Source organism: Arachis ipaensis, chromosome B2 (assembly GCF_059453495.1).
Source record: "Arachis ipaensis isolate K30076 ecotype BB chromosome B2, ASM5945349v1, whole genome shotgun sequence".
Taxonomy (NCBI): Eukaryota; Viridiplantae; Streptophyta; class Magnoliopsida; order Fabales; family Fabaceae; genus Arachis; species Arachis ipaensis.
The window spans coordinates 54,323,189-54,339,588 of NC_142437.1; the positions used below are offsets into that span (position 1 = coordinate 54,323,189).

The 16,400-nt window shown below is 30.0% G+C and overlaps 3 protein-coding genes across 4 annotated transcripts; 2 read left to right on the top strand and 1 right to left on the bottom strand.

Annotated features, from left to right (window-relative positions):
- Positions 1-3,151: 3,151 nt before the first annotated feature.
- Positions 3,152-4,259, bottom strand: LOC148573987 (uncharacterized). The gene is made up of 3 exons (XM_088504428.1): positions 3,972-4,259; positions 3,770-3,871; positions 3,152-3,655 (listed from the first exon to the last, which is right to left on the bottom strand). The coding sequence occupies exons 1-3, from the start codon at positions 4,257-4,259 to the stop codon at positions 3,152-3,154; spliced, it is 894 nt and encodes a 297-aa protein (XP_088360554.1).
- A 2,666-nt stretch (positions 4,260-6,925) lies between these two features.
- On the top strand, positions 6,926-7,561 carry LOC148573988 (uncharacterized). The gene has a single exon (XM_088505851.1). It carries the CDS (start codon positions 6,926-6,928, stop codon positions 7,559-7,561), a length of 636 nt encoding a protein of 211 aa, XP_088361977.1.
- Positions 7,562-11,147: 3,586 nt separating this feature from the next.
- Positions 11,148-14,862, top strand: LOC148573989 (uncharacterized). Of its 2 annotated transcripts, XM_088505495.1 has the most exons (5): positions 11,148-13,420; positions 13,524-13,618; positions 13,751-13,820; positions 13,912-14,011; positions 14,104-14,862. In XM_088505495.1, exons 1-5 carry the CDS (start codon positions 11,148-11,150, stop codon positions 14,860-14,862), a joined length of 3,297 nt encoding a protein of 1,098 aa, XP_088361621.1. The 2 variants fall into 2 exon arrangements, with proteins under 2 accessions (XP_088361621.1, XP_088361620.1); XM_088505494.1 differs by having other exon boundaries at positions 13,524-13,820.
- Positions 14,863-16,400: the final 1,538 nt, after the last annotated feature.

A 16,400-nucleotide genomic window follows, 5' to 3' on the forward strand; every position in this document is an offset into this window, starting at 1 on the left:
TTTTTTTTTTTTACGTTGTGCTGACTCTCGTTCTTTAAACGACGCTATCTTGAGGAGGACACATAAAGGCGAGCCGTAATGGCCTCATCTTCGGCAAGCTCCTCCGGTTTTTTTTTTTCACAGTTTTTTCACGTTTTTTTCCGTTTTTTTCAGTTTTTTTTTTACATTGTGCTGACTCTTGTTCTTTAAATGACGTTATCCCGAGGAGGACACCTAAAGGCGAGCCGTAATGGCCTCATCTTTGCCAAGCTTCTTCGGTTTTTTTTCCATAGTTTTTTTTCCGTTTTTTCTTCAGTTTTTTTTTCAGTTTTTTTTTTTTTTTTTTTTTTTACATTGTGCTGACTCTTGTTCTTTAAATGACGTTATCCCGAGGAGGACACCTAAAGGCGAGCCGTAATGGCCTCATCTTTGCCAAGCTTCTCCGGTTTTTTATCCATAGTTTTTTTCCGTTTTTTTTTTTTTTTTTTTACATTGTGCTGACTCTCGTTCTTTAAATGACGTTATCCCGAGGAGGACACCTAAAGGCGAGCCGTAATGGCCTCATCTTTGGCAAGCTTCTCCGGTTTTTTTTCCATAGTTTTTTTCCGTTTTTTCTTAAGTTTTTTTTTTTTTTTTTTTTTTTATACATTGTGCTGACTCTTGTTCTTTAAATGACGTTATCCCGAGGAGGACACCTAAAGGCAAGCCGTAATGGCCTCATCTTTGGCAAGCTTCTCCGGTTTTTTTTCCATAGTTTTTTTTCCGTTTATTCTTCAGTTTTTTTTTCAGTTTTTTTTTTTTTTTTTTTTTTTTTTTTTTTTCCTTGTGCTGACTCTCGTTCTTTAAATGACGTTATCCCGAGGAGGACACCTAAATGCGAGCCGTAATGGCCTCATCTTTGCCAAGCTTCTCCGGTTTTTTTCCATAGTTTTTTTCCGTTTTTTCTTCAGTTTTTTTCAGTTTGTTTGTTTTTTTTTTTTTTTTTTTTTTTTTTTTTTTTTTTTTTTTACATTGTGCTGACTCTTGTCCTTTAAATGACGTTATCCCGAGGAGGACACCTAAAGGCGAGCCGTAATGGCCTCATCTTTGGCAAGCTTCTCCGATTTTTTTTCCATAGTTTTTTTCCGTTTATTCTTCAGTTTTTTTTTTTTTTTTTTTTTTCATTGTGCTGACTCTTGTTCTTTAAATGACGTTATCCCAAGGAGGACACCTAAAGGCGAGCCGTAATGGCCTCATCTTTGGCAAGCTTCTCCGTTTTTTTTCCATATTTTTTTCCGTTTTTTCTTCAGTTTTTTTTTTTTTTATATACATTGTGCTGACTCTTGTTCTTTAAATGACGTTATCCCGAGGAGGACACCTAAAGGCGACCCGTAATGGCCTCATCTTTGGCAAGCTTCTCCGGTTTTTTTTCCATAGTTTTTTTCCGTTTTTTTTATTTTTTTTTTTTACGTTGTGCTGACTCTTGTTCTTTAAATGACGTTATCCCGAGGAGGACACCTAAAGGCGACCCGTAATGGCCTCATCTTTGGCAAGCTTCTCCGGTTTTTTTTCATAGTTTTTTTCCGTTTTTTTTTTTTTTTTTTTTTACGTTGTGCTGACTCTTGTTCTTTAAACGACGCTATCCTGAGGAGGACACCTAAAGGCGAGCCGTAATGGCCTCATCTTCGGCAAGCTCCTCCGGTTTTTTTTTTCCACAGTTTTTTCCCGTTTTTTTTCATTTTTTTTTTTTTACATTGTGCTGACTCTTGTTCTTTAAATGACGTTATCCCGAGGAGGACACCTAAAGGCGAGCCGTAATGGCCTCATCTTTGCCAAGCTTCTCCGGTTTTTTTTCCATAGTTTTTTTTCCGTTTTTTCTTCAGTTTTTTTTTCAGTTTTTTTTTTTTTTTTTTTTTTTTTTTTACATTGTGCTGACTCTTGTTCTTTAAATGACGTTATCCCGAGGAGGACACTTAAAGGCGAGCCGTAATGGCCTCATCGTTGGCAAGCTTCTCCGGTTTTTTTCCATAGTTTTTTTCCGTTTTTTTTTTTTTTATTTACGTGGTGCTGACTCTCGTTCTTTAAATGACGTTATCCCGAGCAGGACACCTAAAGGCGAGCCGTAATGGCCTCATCTTTGCCAAGCTTCTCCGGTTTTTTTCCATAGTTTTTTTCCGTTTTTTCTTCAGTTTTTTTTTCAGTTTTTTTTTTTTTTTTTTTTTTTTTTTTTTTTTTTTTTTTTTTTTTTTTTTACATTGTGCTGACTCTTGTTCTTTAAATGACGTTATCCCGAGGAGGACACTACTAGAAATAGGGTTTTTTCGGACGAAATTGAAATAAATTTCGAACAAATTACAGACAAATTTTTTTTTTCAAACAAATTTGGGACGAATTTTTTTTGTCCCAAAAAGCCTTGTTGCTAATTTAAATTTTGTCTGAAATTTCGTCCGAAATTTTTTTCAGACAATTTTGTGACAGATTTCAAATAGGCATTTATCTACTAGATTTCTAACTATTATGATGTATTTTAGACGAATTTCAGACAGATTAGTCAACATAAAGACAACGTATTTCAGACAAATTTCAAACATAAAAATATTAATTTTTAGATAAATTTCAAACAAAAAATATACTTTATTTCAAACAAATTTCGAACGAATTTAGTCAAATATAACAAATTTTTTTCGAACAAATTTTAGACAAATCAAATATTTCTTTTCAATTAAATTTCAGACAAATTTAAATTAAAAGAACTTACGTATTTGAAACAAATTTCATACAAAACAAAAAAATATTTTCACACAAATTTTCTACAAATTTAATATAATATTTCAAATAATTTTCACACAAAATAATTTGCTATTTAATAGATAAATATTTTAGAAAATAAATTGTATTCGATCTTCTTTCTATATTAAGACCATCATAATCATTTTTTTCATATTATATCATCCAAATTCTAAACACATAATAAAATAATAAAAAAATTAATTACCATAAAAGTATTAAAAAAATATTTATTATTAAATACTTTTGTCCATAAATGTAATAAAACTAAAATAAGAAAAAAAATACTTAACTAAAACAAAGAAAGCCTTTAAAAAGGTCATATATCATGAGTGAAATAAAATGTACTAACTAAATCACCTAAAAATTTCTTAATCTAAATCAGAAAAAATATATACTCTAAATATCAATCACTCATGTTATCATCACTAGAGCCTGTCCCAAGCTCATCTTCCGTAGGATCAGACAAGGTTGAAGGAAGTGGCAGATTCAACTTTTTATACAAAGCATGAATTGTCTTTTCAGTAGAACCAATTCTTTTTTGTTGAACTTTTAGTTGACGTCCTTGATCTTTTAACTTGTGCTCAGCATCTTTCAACTTAACCTTTTGCTCTTCATTGATAATTTCCTGCTCCTTTGCCTTTTCTTTCCACATGTGAAGTTCTTGCTCAATATTTAGATTGTCTTTGGATGTCTTTGAACAATTTCTGGAATCCAACTTTGAAGAGAGATCTAAACCAAAAGAACCTAAACCAAATGCAGCTTTCTTTTTTCCCTTTGTCACAACTTCGTTCCAAACAGTATAATCATCTGGTATATCTAGGCCTTCCTTAGTTGCCTCAACATCTCCCTCATTATCCAAGGATAAAGCTACTTGAGAAAGTTCTGTCTTTCGCTTTTTGAATTCACCCTACAAAATCAATTCATGTTAATTGCAACTAAATATGCCATGAACAAATACTAACATATAGTGAAAATTAGCAATTGAAAAAAACAAAAAGAAGAACAAACTAGCATCACATACAATGACTTTCTCAGATCTTTCATCAATCCAACTTTTGTCTTTTTTGGTGTGGCATTTAGTATAAACCTCCTCCAGAGAAGGTTTTACTCCCGTAGCTTTCTCCTATAATATAACAATTTTAATCGATAAGAAAGAAAAAAGAATAAGAAAACATTGCAAAAATAATAAGAACAAGACTATAAATAAACTATTTTTATCTTACCATTCTGCGTGCATGTTCACCCATAGATATGGAACCACCAGTATGCATGGAACTTCCAGCATTTGATGCTCGATTCACAGTATTTGCTGCTGACCAGTTCTTAAATTTCGAATCTGTAGCAAAATAATGTAATAGTTGACGCCAAACGGGTTCAGGAATATATTTTGGTACATGGTTAGGGTCTTTTGAATAATTGCGTCTCTCCTGATTCATCAACGATCTTAATCGATCACTCCCTTTAATCTCAAAAATTTGACGAATTCTTGCATTGTGTTGAGGTTCCCACATACAATTTTTCTATAAAAGAAAACAAACATATACATTGAATTACCCACTATGTATAATATCAAAATAACAAAAAAAATGATAATAAATACTTACCTTAAATTCAGTAAACCACAAATCTCGCATTTGCTCACTAGCATGTTTCCAGGAAGGGCAGAATTCTGAAAATTTGCTTTTAATGGCATTTGTTACATGACGAACAGCAGTACATGGATTAAACCTATAAGTTCAAATAATGAGTAATTACACATGTATTCACAATAAAAACAATATAGAGAGAACGCTAAAACAGAAAACTGATTGTTGTACTTACTCATTGCCAAAAGGTTCTATTTTCAAGAGCCCTTCTTGAGTGACAAGTTCACCTTCTTGAGCAAGAGATCCATCGTGATGATTTTCATCCGATGAGTGAGCATGATGTAAATTTTGTTCATTATTAGGAGCATTATGAAATGATTGAGGTTGGATAGGTGAACAGTATGGTGATTCAGTTGGTGATGGTGATGGTGATGGTGATGGTGTATGATCGGCATGGGAAGATAATAAATTTCTCTTGAATTTTTGTGGTGGCTGCGAAGAAGAGGGTGGCAATGCTGAAGGCTTTTTAGATACATGTGAAGGAACTGGAACTCGTGATTTTGTAGGTTTAGGGTGTGAAAGCTTAGGTTTGTGTGCACTAATCACCTCCTTATTAACAGATTTTTGTACTTTAATTGACAAGTGTTTTTTATTTTTTTTAGAACCTGACATCTAAAACAACAAAAGATTTATAAGATTAGTAAGACATTGCATCTAAATTTTAGTAACATGTACATCATCGAAAGAATTAAAAAAATAACAATGTAAAATAATACTTAGCTGCCAAAATAATCAATGAGGATGTAAAATAAAGTGCTACTATGTTTTAGTACTGAGTACTAATAAATATGTACACATGAGCATTTAAGAAGTTCATAGCAAGGATAATACTGTATTTGTGAAAGGAGCAGATTGTGTGAAAGGTAGAAACAAAAAATACTATAAATTAATTGATCACTATTCATGTTACTACTTAGGGTGTGTTTGGCAAACCCGTCTGAGAGGATAAAAGTGCGTTGAAGTTCTTTGAACGCTGCTTTTTTATCTTTGGCAATCTTTCTCCTCTAAACGCAGAAGTGATTTTGCAGCTTAAAAGCACGTTTACTAGAAGCAAAAAATTGTTGCTTCTGCATTCACTTCAACGTGAGTTCACCTTTGATGATCATTATTGATTTTTTCCAAAAGAATTTTCATATTTGTTTCAAGTCATTTCAAATATTTTCAATTTTTTTCAATTTTCAGTTTTTTTCAATAAATTAAATAAAAAATAAATCACAAATAATAATAAAAACATAATTAGTAAAAAATTAGAATCCAAAACAATAAACAAAATAAGATTATATATTGAGAGTACTCATAAAAGGTACTAAAATATATTTTTTTATATGTTATTTTTAATTTAATAAATAAATATTAATTTTTATTAAAAAAATTATAACAAACTAAAATAGAATTTTATAAACAATATTATATAAAAAATATACTAAAAGAAGTATAAAACAAATTAAATATACCAAAAAATAATATTATAATTTAATATTATATTTTTTTAGTAATTAACTAATTATCTATCTAAAAATGATTTTAACTATTATGATCCAAACAATTTCATTCTATCAAAATCAATTTTAGTATAGAATTGCCAAACATAAATCATACTGGCACAAACTCACTTCTATCTAAAATCAATTGTACAAAATCACTTCCATTCAAACTTCAGTTTGACCAACTCTAATCCAAACACACACTTAGTAATATCATTCTAACTCGATAATTTTCTCCTAGTTTTTCGTTACCAATTCTAACAAGGCAACAACATGGTTCATTTACAAGCACTCAATTCAACCAAAACAATAATCGCAACACAGACATACTCAAAGTAAATTCAACCATTAAACTATAATCACAATATTATCAACGACAATTATAATTCATAGTCAAAAACCAAAGTCAATTACATCAAATAATCACATAATAAAACGCTAGGTGTTTTTGCAATAAAATTCCAGTCATAAATACCTTTTTACTCATTTCTTTATTAGAATGCATGATTATGCCGTAGTCTTCACTAAAATATGTGTGCGTGTAGCTTGTTACTGACTCCTGCTTTCCTAAAAAGAAGCCATAGGATACAATCAAAAGGTTATATATTATAAAAGCCATTTTAACAAACGGTTAGAAGAAAAATAAATGGAAGCAGAACGCGGAAGAAGTGGGGAAGTGGAACGTCGAAGAAGAACGGGCGCTTAAAATAATTTTTTATATCATTTTCAAAAATATCATTTATATTAAAATGAAATAGATTTTTTGGGACAATGGTAATGGAGGCCAAACTGAATTCTTCAGAAATTTTAGAGTCCCTCAAGCATTGGCAAGGTACCATATACAACTAGGACACAAATTTAAGGGTCATGGAGATAAAATCCTTAGCTGTCGTAGAACCTTAATTCTTAGCTGTTTTGATACATCATATGCATCAGCTGTGGCGTTGGCAGAGAAAGTAAAGGTTCTGCTTCTAGCAAATATTGTTGGAGGTGCACAAAATATCACACCTAATATATTCCAAATTGAAAGAGAAGGATTTATGGATTATGGCTGGATTCAGCTTTGGTTATGTGATTCCGATGAGATCAAGTGGAGCTTTATACCATGGTGTGCCTCCTAGTGGCCTTTTTGAGAAGCTAGAGCATCGATATATAAGCAAATGTCCACTGAAAACGCGTCTCTTCACACCTGCGATTGCTCGAGGCCTGCAACAGTTGGAAAAGCTAGAGATATTTTCATGTGATGAACTGAAGCATATACTTGAAGATGAGGAGATAAGTGGACAGGATCATAGGGTGATCTTCTCAAAATTGAAAAAACTTCATATTATGGGGTGCCAAATGCTAGAATATGTAATCCCAGTTACTTTTTCTCAAGGCCTTGTGCAATTGGAGTCTTTGGATATAGATTATTGTGGTGAGTTGAAATATGTGATTGGAGAATGCAGCTCAGATGGTGATACAATTCATCAAAATGGAATCAACATTGAGTTTCCTGCGCTTCAGGTGCTTCGACTTACTGATAATTGGAACATGATTGGCATTTTCCCCCAGTGTTACAGAGCAGCATGGCCATCTCTGCATAAGTTTTATTTGGAATATTGTCCAAAGCTTAAGATAATGTCCATTAATACTTTCAAGGCTAATGAATGCAAGGTGAGCAAAGTGATAAGGCCTAGTTAACTTGAAATTACTTTCCTTGTATATTATCCAAAACAAAAATTATAAAATAAAAAATTATAACAAACTAAAATTAGAATCCAAAACAATAAATTACCAATTACTTTCGTATCTTTAAGCAGTTAACTTTTACCTTTGACTTTATTTTGGTATAGATAAAATCAAAGTATCAAGGCAGAAGAGCAATGCTAGCAAGCGTAGTAATAGGAGGAACTTTAAAATCCCATCAGTTAAGTCAAAATTTGAGTCATCTATATATGAAGATGGGTGCATCTTCATAAATTTTATAAATGTTCTTTTCTTTCCACTTAGTGAACTGTATAGAGTCATCTATCTCAGTTCTGTTTTCAATTGCAATTCTTATCTCTAAGGCAACATGTTCTACAAACATATCAAAAGTACAGCCCTACCAATACAATTTTATATGTTCAACCAAAATACCTAATGTTTTATATCTAACATAAAGCTTCCCTTAACAATCAAATTAACAATGAAGAAAGAAAATTATCAATGAACAAAGTTGAGAAAGAAACACTACTCACAAAAATTAGAACCTTGCAGAAGACGCACAAAAAGAAGAGGAGGCACGAACAATCAAATGAAGGGGTGGTGTCTGAGGCTGGCAGGGGCGCAGGTTCTGAGACCGGCGGAGGCAAACACATGCAGGAGGCTGGGCGGTTGTTCGCAAGTGAAGGCTGGTAACTTGGAGTGCGATTGATGATGGTGGAGGTGGTCTGAGGTGCGAGATTGGAGGTTGGAGTGGTGGATGTCTGAGACCAGAGACAGGAGGCAGAGCACGAGCGGCCAAGCACGAGCGGCAACGCACAGACAGAAGCAGAGCACGCAGAAGAATCGCGAAGCACGAGCGGCAACCACAGTCCGGAGGCAGAGCACGCAGCTGGAGGAGGGAGAAGGAGATGAAGAACTGGTTTGGTTTTTGACAAGGTAACCTAAGTAGCTATAATACGAGGGACTGGGAGAAGGCACTCAAAAACTAATCCCCTGAAACTAAAAGAAGGCGGTTTTGATAAAAAAAAAAACAAATTTTGGCGCAAAGTGAAATTTAATAAGTGGCATTAAAATAACTATGTATAACAAATTTTTTAAAATTAAAATTAAATCTAATTTTTAATATCAAATTAAAAAAGATAAAATTACAACAAAAATATATTCAATAAGTTATAGAATAGAATATTGATATCTAAAAGATAGATATTTTAAAAAAAATATATCTAATAATAATTTTAAAATATTTAAATTAAATTATGTTCTTAAATTTTTGTTATATAATAATCTGAAAAGATAAATATTTAATAAAATTAATATTTGAAATTCTTGTTTTTTTTTATATTACTAGATAAGATAGATAGTCACAAAAAAAAAAGATAAGATAGATAAGATGAGATAACTGCCTCGAATTATATAAGTCAGAGATTCCTTAGTTACATTCTTTATTTCACACACATATACTTTATAAATCCATCTTAATTTGAGCACTGGAATATCCTTGCTAGGTACATATCCAATCTAACAACTGTTTTAGCTCACAAATTTCCAATTCATTTCACAATCCGTACCAAAGATTTTTAGATAAGTAATTTTTTCTCCAATTTTTTTACATTATTTATATAATTTTATATTAATGTGCTAAAGAGTTCTCTTGAAAAAAAATTATATAGAGGTAAATTTTTTTAATAACTATCATTATGTGATTTAATGTTCATTACTATGATTTTTTACTATTAAAAAGTTGTAATATGCTTTTCCTCTTTTAAGAAGTTGTAATGTGCTTTTCCTCTTTCAACGTGCTTGCTAAACATACCCTAAGTGTGTGTTTGGATTTACGTTGAGTAAACTGGAGTTTGAATGGAAGTGATTTTGTAGAATTGATTTTGGGTAGAAGTGAGTTTGTGCCAACATAATTTATGTGTGGTAATTTTTACTAAAATTGATTTTGATAAAATAAATATTGTTTGGATAATATTAGTTAAAATCACTTCTAGATAAATAATTAATTAATTACTAAAAAAATATAATATTAAATTATAGTATTATTTTTTAAGTATATTTAATCTTTTTTAATATTTTTTATATAGTATTTTTTTATAGTACTCTATTTTGGTATATTATAGTTTTTTATTGTTATAATAAAAATTAATATTTGTTTATGAAATTAAAAATAACATATAAAAATTGATAACTTTTTTAGTATTTTTTTATAGTAAAAAGTAATATTTATTTATTAAATTAAAAATAATATATAAAATAACATATTTTAGTATTCTTTTTTAGTACTCTTAATAATCATATTTTTTTTATTATTTTAGGTTCTAATTTTTTACAAGTTATATTTTTATTATTATTTATAATTAATTTTAATTTTAATTTATCATTTTTAATAGGAACAATAATACATATTATAAAAAATTAAAATAGTAAACAATGTACAAAAATTAGAATAATTGTTTTAATATTCTCAGTATTTATTTAGAAAAAATTATGAAAAAATCAATAATAACTAACAACAACCTAAATGTGTTTCACAAACACATCCTAAGTGTAGAAACTAGCAAGTTTTCAACTATAAATTATGTTGACACAAACTTATTTTTATTCAAAATTGATTTTATTCAAATTCCAGTTTGACAAATTACAATTCAAACACACACTTAAACATTTAACGGCTCTTTCAAGCTCATTTAGTGAAGGCTATAATTGTATATATTATGCCTTCTTGTCACCGTAAAAAACTATTTATATTTCATTTAATATAATATTAAGAATATTATTGAGATAACATTTTACTGAGAAAAAAAAAAAGAAAACATTGTTTATATCTTTATATTTTTTCTTTTTACTATGTGATTTTTTTCCAAAAAATAACATTTGCACATTGTTAATAGCAATAATTCTATACGTATATTTTATATATGTCATTATTTTATTGAAAATATTTAATAACTATTTTTCATATTTATTTTGTAAATGATTATAAAAAGAGAATGTAATTGAGAGATTATATGTATAAATTATTTTATTGGGATACCAAAATTTATCATTTCTACTGTTTGATTTGAAAAATATTAGTCTTTTAATAGATAATATATTTTGCAAGCTTATTTTTATTCTAATTTTAGTATAAATTTTTTGTCACATTTTTAATTATATCAAATTTATGAAAAATAAATAAATATAATTAAGTTTTAAAAAAATACAACTTTTTTTTAGTACTTGGTTTATGCACTACTTTACGGTTAGAAGAAAAAGACTGAAGAGAGGCTAAAATTAATTTTTTTATATGTTAAAAATCAATTTATTTGCTGGATCGAAACACTACATTATAAATTAGTTTTGATAATATCATTGTCAATATTCTTTGTTAAGTTTTGATTTTTTTATCAATTTTTAATTAATTTTTCTTATTCATAGTATAGATAGTTTTTTTAGAATTTTTTTATGTTCACTGATGTATATTTATCAAAATATAATATTATAATTTTGTAACATGAAATTAATTATACTCATAGTTGATTATCTCATAAAAATATTATTTAAGTAATCTAATTTTTAATATACTTTATATGTAGATATGGAAATTCCAGAACAACGAAAGTGGATGTACAATAGAAATTTACCAAATCGAGGAGGATTACGACAGGAATTTGTCAATGGTGTTCGACATTTTATTGATACAGTTAAAAAACAACCTCAATTTGTACTTGAAGGCGGTGTACTTAGATGTCCTTGCAACAAACATAAAAATAAGATTTTTTTAACTCCGGATGAGGTTTCACTAGATTTATATAAATATGGTTTCATGCCAAGATACTGGTGTTGGGATTCACATGGAGAGAGTCCTTTGCACTTGAATGTAGATCATGATAATCAAGAAGGTACATGTTCTTCTCCGCATGCTAATGTGCCAATAAGAAATTCGTATGAATCTATGGTGGTCGATGCTGCTGGACCAGAATTGATGAGTCAATTTGAAGAACACATGGAGGAGCCTCCGAATGCAGAAGCTAAAAAATTTTATGATTTATTACAGTCTGCTCAGCGCCCATTATTTGAGGGATGTATGGATCATTCAGAATTATCAATGGCAGTTAAAATGTTGAGTATAAAAGCTAAAGGGAATGTATCTCAACAGATCTTTGATGATTTCGTGAAAGCTATGAAAGAAGTGATGCCGAAGGATAACTTACTTGTCTCCAGTTTTTATGAAGCAAAGAAGTTAGTATCAAAACTTGGCATGGAAAGCAATAAAATTGATTGTTGCATTAATGGTTGTATGCTGTATTACAAGGAGGATGATATACCAAGAAAGGAATGTAAATTTTGTCATTCTCCAAGGTACAAGATAGGTAAAAAGGGTAAATCAGTGCCTTTGAAACGAATGCACTATTTACCGCTTATACCTCGTTTAAGAAGACTTTATGCTTCAATGAACACAGCACCTCACATGCGATGGCATTTTGATCACGAGTTTAAAGGAGTTATTGAGCATCCATCGGATTCAAAAGCATGGAAGTATTTTGATAGAAAACATCCACAATTTTCTCAAGAACCACGCAATGTCAGACTAGGATTATGTGCTGATGGATTCACCCCTTTTGGTCAATCTGGTAAACAATATTCATGTTGGCCAATAATTGTCACTCCTTATAACCTGCCTCCTTCTATGTGCATGAAAACTCCTTACATGTTTTTATCCATGATTATCCCTGGTCCTCGTAATCCCAAAACTAGGATTGATGTATACCTGCAGCCCTTGATTGATGAGCTAAAACTACTATGGGAAGATGGCGTTTTAACTTATGATATTCATTCCAAGTCAAATTTTGTAATGCGAGCTGCATTGTTGTGGACTATTAATGATTTTCCTGCATATGGAATGTTATCTGGATGGATGACAGCAGGCAGGCTAGCATGCCCATACTGTATGGAACGAACAAAGGCATTCCAATTAAAAAATGGGGGAAAGCCATCATGGTTTGATTGCCACAGACAATTCTTGCCAGATAATCACATGTTTAGAAGAAACAAGGATGCATTCTATAAGAATAGAATTGAAAGATCAGAACCTCCGCCAAGATTGACTGGAGAGCAAATATGGGATATAGTTCAGAATTATGATAAGATAAGTGATGTTGAGCAACTTGAGATAGAAGGATATGGAAGTATGCATAATTGGACCAAAAGAAGCATATTTTGGGATTTGCCTTATTGGCGTCATAATTTAATCCGTCATAACCTTGATGTAATGCATATTGAGAAGAATGTATTTGATAATATATTCAATACTGTCATGGACATTAAAGAGAAGACTAAAGATAATGCAAAGGCTAGAATGGATCTGTCATTATACTGCAAGCGAAAAAGTTTAGAACTGCCAGTACAAAGTGGAGGTAAAATTATAAAACCCAAAGCAAACTACACATTTACCCTCCAGCAAAAGAGGGCAATATGTGAATGGGTGAAAGAGTTAAGGATGCCTGATGGATATGTTTCAAATTTAGGGAGATGTGTTGACATGAAAGAGGGCAAGTTATATGGAATGAAAAGTCATGATTGTCATATATTTATGGAACGTTTACTCCCAATCGCTTTTAGTTCATTGCCAGAGCAGATATGGAAGCCAATAACAGAGTTAAGTCAATTTTTTCGAGATTTATGCTCAACATCGTTACGAGAAGATGTTCTCAATAAGCTTGAAGAAAATATTCCAATTGTGCTATGCAAATTAGAACGTATTTTTCCTCCTGGATTTTTTGACTCAATGGAACATCTACCTATTCATTTGCCATTCGAAGCATTGCTCGGTGGTCCTGTGCAATATAGATGGATGTATCCTTTTGAGAGGTACCTTAGTCACACCTCTATATTTATTCTCAAATTTCTTTTTACTGTTTTATGAAGCCAATTATTTTTTATTTGATTTTTGTTATGAATTTTTTCATGATAGGTTTCTCCATCATCTTAAGAAAAAGGTAAAGAACAAAGCACATGTTGAAGGATCTATCGTTGAATCATACCTAATTGAGGAGATTTCTCACTTTTGTGAGTACTATTTTAACCAAACTAGCATCAACGCAAAGCAAAATGATAAAAGTGATGATTCAATTGAGCAAAATTTGTCTATTTTTAATTTGCCTGGTTGTTTGGCTGGTGAATGCAAAACTCGTTATTTAGATGACAAAGAATTCAGTGCAGCCATGAATCATATACTAATAAACTGTGATGAAATTAAGCCATATATTGAGTGAGTATTTATCTTCCTATATATATTCTTACTATTAATAATATTTTCTGATATTAATAATTTTAATTTATTTGAAATTTATGTACTATAGGATCTTTGTGGACTTCATACGCCAAGATCATATTACTTTAAGTGATGAACAAGTTGATCAATTTATTGAAGCGGATTTTGCAGAATGGTTTAAAAATTATGTAAGTCAACATGATTTGATAATCTTATTGTACACACATTTTTTGGTAGATGACATATTATATTCTAACTTATTGGTTCTTATTTAATACAGGTTCATGATCCTTTAAATAATGTGACAGATTCGAATATTCATTCTTTGGCATGGGGTCCTTTGAGAATTGTTAAATGTTGGCCTATCTACAAAGTCAATGGCTTCAAGTTTCACACAAGATCTCACTCGAGTGGAAAGTCAACTCAGAATTATGGAATATGTGTCAAAGGCACAGGTTATGGTGAATATGAAAATGACTTCTATGGCCAGCTTGATGAAATTATTCAAGTTGAGTATACTGGGCTACCACTAAAAAGAGTTGTACTATTTAAATGTGAATGGTTTGATCCCACGATCGGCAAAGGAACAAAAGTAAACAAAGAGTATGGAATCATACAGATTCGAAAGAATCGACGATATGTTAAATATGATCCGTTTATCATTGCACATAAAGCAATTCAAGTATATTTTGCACCTCATCCAATGAGCAACACCAGAGAAAAAGCAGAATGGTGGTTTATATTCAAGACTAAAGCAAGAGGTGAGATTGAGATTGAAACAACGGAGGATTTTGCATATCAAGAAGATGGCACAAATCAATCTAACAATCATATCTCAAATGATATTGACATTATTGTTGATTTACTGGATACTAATAGTACAAGATATGAAGAAGAGGAAGAAGAAGAAGAAGATAATGATGATGATGATGATGATGATGAGCTACTTGGGGATGAGGACGAAGACATGGATGAGGATGAGAACGAGGACGAGGACGACGACGACGAGAACAATGAGGATGAAGATCAAAATGAATAGTATGAAAAAGTCCACTAAGAAATGTATTTATTTGTATTTTTTTAAATTTTTAATATACCTTAATGTTATGAAAAAGTATATGACTTTTTTATTTTACGTGATTTTTTTATTGTATTTTATTTTGACTATTTTTTTAGAAGATTGGATATAATTTATTGAGAAAGTCTAGGGGCCAGCACTTTTATTAAAATTTGGCCAGCATTTAACTATAAAAAAAAATGAGTAATTCTCCACCATTAGATGTAATCTCACACCATTAAAAACACTACTGATGGCTACAAATCACAAAATTTGCTGGACTCCTAGCACTCCTCTAATTTATTTTTAAGATTTTTATATATGTAATTCTTTTAGATACACTTTATCTTAAATTTGTTAAAAAATTAAATTTTGAATGATTATAACGTAAATAATTAAAAGAATAAATTAAAAAATAATATGAGGTAACTAAAAAAAATCAAAATTAAATATAAGATGGTATATAACAATTTGTATAAGAAATTTAATATTAAATATAATAAAAATAAAAGAATAAAAAAATAAGAAAATAGAGTATATAAAAAAAAAAGAAGATAGAGTCTCTCAAGTTTAACTAAAAAAAAAGTCAAATATAATATACAATGATAGGAAAAAAAACTAATAAAAATATAGTCAATTTAGTTCTAAAATTTTGGAATGAATAAGTATATTTGTTAAATTTTTTTTATTTAGTACTGAGTAGTACTACCTGAATTAAAAGAATTATGATGAATAATAGATTAATTTACTAGTATTTTATTTTAATGGTTGATCTATAATGATTCAATTAATTATTTTAAGATTGTAATTTATTTCATATTTGATATTATATAAAAATAAATTATTAACTTAATAAACAATTAAATAATCAAAAGCATACATTTAATGAAAATATAATTTTATTTTTTAAAATATTAAAAAATATATTTAAAAAATAAACCAACTAAATTTCATGGTAGCCCCACCAAAAGTACCCATTTTGTTGGCGTCAGGCACAAAATGACTTCCCCAGCAGAAGTTCCAATTGGCGTGTGCCCCTCCTGAGATGACGACTAAATTCATTTCGCGGGTACTTTGCGAACAATGGCCTTGCGCATTTTTGTAAAGCTTTCTGCATGCGTATTATGGGAATTAATATATTTTATTTATTTATTTATATAAAAAAAGCCTGCATAAATAAGCGCTAACTATCTATTAATCCAATTTTTAAAAATATGTATAATAATAAATAAGATGTTAATTGGTATGATGATTATTTCATATTTTGATCAAGAGATTTTGGAATTGAAAGGTGCAAACAAAAACTATACCTTTTTATAAGTTATATATAATTAAGGTTATTTTAGGAAAAGAAACTTTATTTTAGAATAGTAAAAATATTTAGGACAAATCATGGACTAATTTAAAATATAAATAATATTTTTATACTAAATTTTAAAAGTTTTCAATAAATATTTGAAATCTGTTTGAAAATTGATGAACTTTCAAACGAAATTTACAAATGATGCTATTTTCGTCCC

Coding starts and splice junctions, on each gene's coding strand:
- LOC148573988 (XM_088505851.1), top strand. CDS start 6,926: ATGGCTGGATTCAGCTTTGGTTATGTGATTCCGATGAGATCAAGTGGA.
- LOC148573987 (XM_088504428.1), bottom strand. CDS start 4,259: ATGTGGGAACCTCAACACAATGCAAGAATTCGTCAAATTTTTGAGATT. Junction 3,872..3,971: donor GTGAACATGCACGCAGAATG/GTAAGATAAAAA, acceptor GTTATATTATAG/GAGAAAGCTACGGGAGTAAA. Junction 3,656..3,769: donor AAAGATCTGAGAAAGTCATT/GTATGTGATGCT, acceptor TTGATTTTGTAG/GGTGAATTCAAAAAGCGAAA.
- LOC148573989 (XM_088505494.1), top strand. CDS start 11,148: ATGGAAATTCCAGAACAACGAAAGTGGATGTACAATAGAAATTTACCA. Junction 13,421..13,523: donor TGGATGTATCCTTTTGAGAG/GTACCTTAGTCA, acceptor TTTTCATGATAG/GTTTCTCCATCATCTTAAGA. Junction 13,821..13,911: donor GAAATTAAGCCATATATTGA/GTGAGTATTTAT, acceptor TATGTACTATAG/GATCTTTGTGGACTTCATAC.